An 8280-nucleotide genomic window follows, 5' to 3' on the forward strand; every position below is an offset into this window, starting at 1 on the left:
TAAGATATTTAAGATTGAGGAATACTAAAGCATTGTATATTTCTTTAAATATTTATTAATATTCAAATGGGTTTAGAATGAAAGAGAGTTTGGTCTCCTATTAAAGAAAAAGCCAGACATTACAATTGTTGTAGCATGAAAGAGAATCTAATATGTTCCTAGTTAGGAATTAATTTAGGATTAAATGTAATTATTTTTCTAGATAGCTACCAGAGATGTATACCTACATATCAGAACATCATGTGGCACTTGGTAGGGTACTCTTCATTTCTCCTGGCTACAAAGTAGAGGCAGCCCCTTTAAGCTAAGAACCGTTTGTTTGTGTTGAACTGGGGCTGCCACATATGGTTTATAGATCATGCATTATACAGCTTGGGTCTTCACTTACCATAGTTATCATAGATTGTATTTGTTATGGCAGTTATTTGCAGACAACAGTGAATTGATACCTATTAATTATACAAATATAAATGTTCCATTTGAGCTAGTGGAAATGCTGTAGTAACTTCAGACCTTGATATTATTCAAATGTCCCAGAGAAAAATATTTCACTGGGGCATTTAGAGCTCACAATAAAATAGTTTGTCAGCTACAGAAGACCAACAAGCTATCAAGCAGCAGGAAATGTAAACCTGGATAATGAAGCCATCAAGGTAAAATTAAGAGACTCTTAAAACGAATATGAAAAGCTAGAATAAATGTCTAATATTATAACTGGTTGTTACCTACATTTGAGGGTGTGAGTTTAAAGAATCAAACTATCTCCAAATAATTCTTTAACCTTATTAGTTTTAAAAAGTGAACTTCTTTAAGAATATAATAAAAATTAATCTTTTATGTTTTTTTCCCATTTCCCTTAAGTTCATTGTGGTGTCCCTAAAGGAAGGTATGTTCAACAATGCAAACGTCCTTTTCAAAACCAAGTTTGTGGATGGTGTTTCTACAGTAGCCAGATTTACTCAATGTCAGAATGGAAAGGTCCCAAAGGAAACCAAGGCCAAGGCAAAAGGACCCAAGTGACCACACGTGGAAGTTAAAAGTATGAATTTATTCCTTCACCTTGACCTGCTTTTTAAACCGACTTTTTAAGAACCTGAGATTTATCTCATTTGTTTATATAACGATAAAATGTTATTTTGTTACTTGATCCATATTTTCTCTTCCCTTATATAATCACTTATAAATGAACATGATTCCTCTTTTCTCAATTAGTTTAACTACGGTCCAGTTACTGTGATTGTGATTTTATGCGTGTCATCAATTATTTTTCTTACACAAGTCTTGTAGATTAGGGAGCCTGAGATACCTGTTTGGTGGGAAATTCTGTTTGTAAAAGCAAAAATACAAAGAAATAGGTAAAATTAGATTATGGAATAAATATCGCTGATAATCAGCTTTTAGTTTAATTCCTAAGATAATATTAATGTGTTTTCTAATGTGTTTTCTATTGCTAATAAAGTTATTAGGTAAGGAAGAATTAAAGAGCAAGGAGCTGGACCAGCAACGGGAACACAGAGCAAGGTGTTAGGCACATTCTGAGCTATTTGTGGTTAGTTCCCTGAGAAAACAATGCTAGATCCCTGATTCAGACTCAAATGACAGAAATCAAGACCTATTTCCCATTTTGTGATGTTTGAATATCATGTTTCTAGATGCTCAGTAATTGATCTGTACATGTGTACATTTTAAAAACTTTATAAACATTTCAGTAGAAGTTTAGGAGAAAGGTATGTTGCATACTGCTCTCTGGTGCAAGTTTATCTGAAGTCTTCCAATATTTCTGTCAGCCTTTTCATAATCTAATCAATAACAAGCTATTGGTGGATGTGAATGTAGAAGCCAACAGACAAAATGAAATTTGCCCTTTTTCTTCAGTCTAATATATTTGTAAGTAAATTAGGTCCATCTGTTTAACCAAAAGAACTCAAAATTTGATTATTTCTTAGTGTCTTCTACTCTCCAGTTCAAAAGGATGGTGCTTCTTTAAAAACTCAAAAGATTGTGCTAACACACAACCTAAGAATAGTTGTTAGTGTCTCTAGGTATGCATCACCAGTGTCTCCAAACTCTGAATCTTGAAAGCTCTGATATGATCTCCTCTGATCTTGGGTATGTTATTTTGATCCCACATCCCTTCATATTTCAGTTCTAATTCCTTTGTTTTTCCTTTCCCTAATATATGCTCATCCTTATTGGCCGTGAGTTTAATATTTTTCATTCTTCATTTTTATACATATGTGAGGATGTCAGATAACACACAGGTAACTGAATCCTTGGAAAGGATTGAATCTGGAATTAGTCCTGACTACTGTGGGAGGCTAGGGGAGTAAATGCTGAGTTACAGGAAGCCCAGTATCACATATAACAGACATAAGAAAATTTTTATTTTCTCTCAAATGCATTGCAAATTGTTTGTCAAAACAGTTTAAACTGTCACAATATAGTATACCTATTGGCCACAGCAAGGCTGTTAATTTTAATGCTTGTGACTTACTAGTTGTAAAATGGCACTTCATTGTTATTTAACTAGTATTGTGTAAATAACCTGTGGGGTGAGTATTTTTTCCATTTGTACTAATTTCCTTTCCTTTGCTACAAATTATCTATTTGTTTCCTTTCCTATTTTTGTCATTTGCTCTATGATGAAAATCCTCAAACATTAAATTTTTGTGAGTAATGTTGTTATTCTTTGATTAGAGGGAGGACATTAAGTGGGATGGGAACATTATTTCACACATCCGCAATAATATGAGTAACTAATATTTATTGAGCTCTATCTATATATTAGACACTATTCTCACATGCACATATTTTCATTTTTAATCTATTAATGGCCCAGCGAGCGAGGTCAGTACTGTTGTTGTCAGGATTATATAATTGAGGAAACTGAATTGAGCAGAGAGTTAAACTTGCCCACAGTGATAACACAGTTCAGTGGCAGAGCCAAGATACAAATGTTGGCAGTTGGTCTCCAGAATGTAGGAGGTACTACTGCCTGACAGCTTGAACATTTGTATTTGTACGTAATCCATTTAAGAGGTACCTACATGAGCAGGATGCACAACATGTGAATTATCTACAGGAAGAATCTCAGATGTTGGAAGACAGTTTTTTAGTTTTAGTTTTAGCATTTCAAGTACACAAACAACAAATGCAAAAAACAGACTTGAGAATCCCTCTTCCAGAGTGGTGGGGTTCCCACAGTCATGTCAGCTTTATTTATTTTTTATCATGTAACTTCTTTATAGCCTGTACTATTATGAATTAGCTTGCTTAATTTCTTACTATTAAACCAGACTTGTGTCCCTGGAATAACCCCCCACATGCTCCTATTGTATAGTTCTTTTTATGTATTGTTGGATTCAATTTGCTAATAATTTGGTCATGACACTTCTGTGTTTTCATGAGTGGCATTGGTCTGTAGGCTTTTTTTTTTTCTTCTTCTTACAGCCTTTATTTGGTTCCAGGATAATGAATTGGGAAATGTTTTTAATTTTTTGGAGTGTATTTAACTTTCCATTACAATGGGGGTTTTCCAGGTAGTTTTTTCTTAACTGATTGGTATATCATTTTAATTTTTAAAAAATCAAAGAAAATGATAGATTTAAATGGTTCTCTTAGAAAACAAAGAGGTACAAATTCAATGGTCTAAGGTTATATCTTTAAGATAAGAACAAAGTAAACCCAAATTAAATAGATGGAAACCAAATAAAGGGTAGAAATCAACAACATGTAAAACAAAATAAAGGGTAGAAATCAACAACATGTAAAACAAAAACAATGGAGAAAAAAAAATCCATGAAACCGGTATCTAGTTCTCAAAAGAGCAACAAAATTGGAATATTTCTAATTAGAACCAAGTAAACCAGAGGGATTAGAAATCACTAGTATCAGGAATGAAATCAGAGTTGCCACTATGGATCCTACCTCAATTAAAAGGATACAAAATCATGACCATTTTTTATGCCAATCAATTCAATAATTTGGACAAGATTGAAAAACTATTAGAAAAATAAAACTCACCAAAATTGGCACAATGATATAGAAAACCTGAATAGCCTCACATCTGTTAATGCAGTTGAAATTATCTTCCCACAAAGAAAACTCTAATATTATATGATTTTACTTGTAAATTTTACCATTCAAGGAAGAAATAACAGTGTTACACAAAGTCTTATAGAAAACAGATGGAGAGGGAATACCTCCAACTTGTTTTGTGAGAGCAGTGTCATTCTAATACAAAAACTTGACAAAGACAACACAAAACAAAATTATAGGGCTGTAGTCCACAAACAAAAATTTTGAAAATATTAGCAAATTGAATCTAACATCATCTATAAAAGATAAGCCATTTTCAAGTTGTTATCTGTCAGTACCATCTGTTGAAATTTACACAGAAAACCAAACACTGACCCTTCACACACATGTAAAGGCATCACAGCACACACTACTGGTAGTACTGTGCCGTTTTCATGGCCGTGTATATGAATGTTTTTTAATGGCAGTGTCACTTCAGAGTGTCTGATGGAAATATACAAATTTTTTTTATATCAACCTGCCGAGTACATGGCTTTAATAATTGGAATGACAAAATGGGAATTATGTATAAGCAGTTTTGCATACCAAATCATGATGTGTATTTTGCAAAAATGCAGTTATTTCATTTGGGATCTGAAGTATCCACTTTTTTTTCATTCCCCCACGGAATACCATTTTTACTTGAACATAAGACTAAGACAAATACATTTTTAAGTCTATGGTATTTAGTAGACATTTCTCAAAACTGAACAAAGTCAGCCTGCCATAGAACCTGACATATCTGTTGCAAGTAAGAAAATTGTAGCTTTCAAGTGAAAATTAGAGTTTTGGCAAACTTGTATTCATCATTGTGAGCTTGACATCGTCTCAATACTTAAAGACTTTTTTTGCCCTGGCAGTGTGGCTCATGAGTGGTTGAACATCGGCCCATGTATCAGGAGGTCACAGGTTTGACTCCTGGTCAGGGCACATGCCCAGGTTGTGGGCTCGATCCCCAGCAGAGGGTGTGCAGGAGGCAGCCGATAGATGTTGATGTTTCTCCATGTTTCTATCTCTCCCTCTCTCATCCTCCCTAATAAAAACAGGTGTTTTTTTAACTTTTCTCATAACTGGGTTTTTAAATATTGTATGATGAAATGTGTTAACATTTTGAAGATCTGCATCACCTGGTGAATGATATTTTCCACTGTCCAATGTGCAATTTTAGAAAATCCTGCCTGGGTAAAATAGCTGCTGTAAGTATAGTAAAGACCAATGGATTTTAATGTTAGAGTATGAGAACTTTATTGGTATGGTTCAAATTCCACATTGCAACTAACTTGTAAGAAGCTATTGTCTCATTTTGTTCTTAGTATCAAGAAAGAACATTAAATTACCTAATACTACTAGTATATATTCTCAACTACACATTCTCAACTCTGGATGAGAAACTAGAGTAATTTGTCTATTTATATAGCTAGGAAGTGGCTGGGGCAGTGGGTACTTGGGCAGGACTTAAACCCAGACTGGCTGAAGAGCGCGTACTCTTAGGTACACTCTTGGGTTTGTGCCTGGAGCTGAGAGAGCATTCCCATTATGCCTTGCATCGACCCTAGTCATGCATGGGTGGGAGCAAGGAGAGAGAAATTTAAATACATTGTAGAGAAAAAGGTTGCAGTTTAGTTCTAAGGCTCATGCTAGTGGATCATTTTATGCCAATCTGGTGAGATGGTATGGCAACTAATCCCTAAACTTCAGAATGGTAAGAAGCTGTCCTTTTCTTGCCTCCAGTTAAGGACCAGCGTTTTCTTCAACGAATTAAGGCTTTACATATCCTTACAAGACAATCTTTTATGTTGTTTATAAGATGAGCTTTGTTACTTGATGGCCACTAAGCGTTTTCTAAAGTTCTCTCGAACTTGAAGCTCATTCTTGCTCCATTCTGTGTATTGGTCCTGGTGCACATTACTACCTGTTCAAACAGAATGGCATTCCAAGCCCTCCAATCTCCCACTTTGTGGAGTCCCATTCTATCTTTAACTGCCTTTATGGAACCTATATTCTACCCAGTCTGCAACAGTGGCCACTCTGAACACAGCTTTGTCTCTACAGTCAATGTGACAGTCACTCTATTCCATTCCTAGCAACAGTGTGCCCATCCTTTAAGGATCTACTCAAAATCTGTCACCACCTCTTTGGGTCCTTCTCTGTGCCCACCCCCTTGCATAAGGCACCAAGTATTCCATAGTAGTAACTGAACGTGTGTCTTAGTTCTAGTAGGCTATACACTACTGAGTCCATCTTTTTAGAGCCCATACCATAGCCTATTAATCCCTTCATCTCAAAGATTATTTGCTTAATAAATGAGCAGAATCATAAAAATTAAAGATGGAACAGACCATGGTATTTAGTTCATGTACCACACTGGATTAGCAAACTGACTAGGAGAATGTTTGACCTGAAAAGTCACTATTAGGATTTTGTCTTATTCCCGTGCTAGTAATAAAGTCTCTCAGTACAAATTTAAAAGCAAAGATTTCATGCTGGAGATTTTTCCTCCAAAGAATTAAAGCAATCATTGTCCTATTATATACATTCTATTCAGTACTTCCTATTTTATTTTTATAGGCATGAAAATTATGTAAATTGTTTAAAGTTGTGCTCCAAAGTTAACGTTTTGATTTCACATCTTTTAACTTTAATCAAAGACAAAATTTTACTCCCTTATATGCTCTTATCTTCTTTGTCTAATATTAATTGACAGATGTGGGTTTCTTCTGGGGCTCTCTATTCTGTTCCACTGATCTATATGTATGTCTTTTTATGCCAGTGCTATGCTGTTTTGATTACTATGGCCTTGTATAGTTGGTTGTCAGGTAGTGTGATACCTCCAGCTTTGTTCCTTCTCAGAATTGCAGAAGCTATTCAGATTCTTTGTGGCTCCATAGATTTTTTTGAATTATTTGTTCTAGTTCTGTGAAATACACCATTGGTATTTTGATACAAATTGCATTCAATCTACAGATTGCTTTGGGTAGTATGGACATTTTAGTGTTATTAATTCTTCCTATCAATGAGGATGACATATCCTTTCATTTATTTGTATCTTCAGTTTCTTCAGTATCTTATAATTTTCTGAGTACAGGTCTTTTACCTCCCTGGTTAAGTTTATTCCTGGGGGGGTGTGTGTGTGTGTGTGTGTGTGTGTGTGTGTGTGTGTGTGTGTGTGTGTGTGTGTGTGTGTGTGTGTGTGTGTGTGTGTGTGTGTGTTCTGTGCCACTAATCATCAGAAATGCAAATTAAAATTATAATGAGACATCACCTCACATCTGTCAAAATGGCTACCATCAATAAATCAACAAACAAGTGTTGGTGAGGATGTGGAGAAAAGGGAACCCCTGTGCACTCTTGGTGGGAATGCAGATTGATATAGCTACTGCAGAAAACAATATGGAGGTACCTCAAAGAGTTAAAAATGGAACTGCCTATATATAACCCAGGAATTCCACTTCTGGGTTATTTATCTGAAGAAACCCAAAACACTAATTTGAAAAAATATATGCACCCCTATGTTCATTGCAGCGTTATTTACAACAGCCAAGACATGGAGGCAATCCCAAGTACCTATCAATAGATGAGAAGTACATGTACACAATGGAATAGTACTTAGCCATAAAAAAAATGAAATCTTAAACCATTTGAGACAGAATGGATGGGTCTAGACTCTAGAGCAGTGGTTCTCAACCTTTCTAATGCCGCGACCCTTTAATACAATTCCTCATGTTGTGGTGACCCCCAACCATAAAATTATTTTCGTTGCTACTTCATAACTGTAATTTTGCTACTGTTATGAATCATAATGTCAATATCTGTGTTTTCCGATGGTCTTAGGCGACCCACAGGTTGAGAACCGCTAGCAGGGTCGCCTAAGACCATCGGAAAACAGATATTTACATTATGATTCATAACAGTAGCAAAATTACAGTTATGAAGTAGCAACGAAAATAATTTTATGGTTGGGGGTCACCACAACATGAGGAATTGTATTAAAGGGCCGCGGCATTAGAAAGGTTGAGAACCACTGCTCTAGAGGGTCTTGTACTCAATAAACTAAGTCAGAAAGACAGATACCATATTTCACTCATATGTGGAATCTAAAGGACAGAATAAACGAACAAAATTGAAACAGAATTGGTCACAGAGAGACTGGTGGTTGCAAGGGAAGAGTGTTGAGGGACTGGGTGAAAGAGGTGAAGGGACTAA

The 8280-nt window shown here is 35.4% G+C and overlaps 1 protein-coding gene across 1 annotated transcript in view; it reads left to right on the forward strand.

The window, feature by feature from the left end:
• Positions 1 to 2677, forward strand: part of SMC2 (structural maintenance of chromosomes 2) — a 53313-nt gene extending 50636 nt beyond the window's left edge. Inside the window, exon 25 of the mRNA XM_080668610.1 lies at positions 862 to 2677. Within this exon, the coding sequence (XP_080524736.1) occupies positions 862 to 1020 (159 nt within the window). The 3' untranslated portion in view covers positions 1021 to 2677. The remainder of the gene's footprint in view (positions 1 to 861) is intronic.
• The last annotated feature ends 5603 nt before the right edge of the window (positions 2678 to 8280 follow it).

Source organism: Plecotus auritus (genome assembly GCF_963455305.1).
Source record: "Plecotus auritus genome assembly, chromosome: 5".
Lineage (NCBI taxonomy): Eukaryota > Metazoa > Chordata > Mammalia > Chiroptera > Vespertilionidae > Plecotus > Plecotus auritus.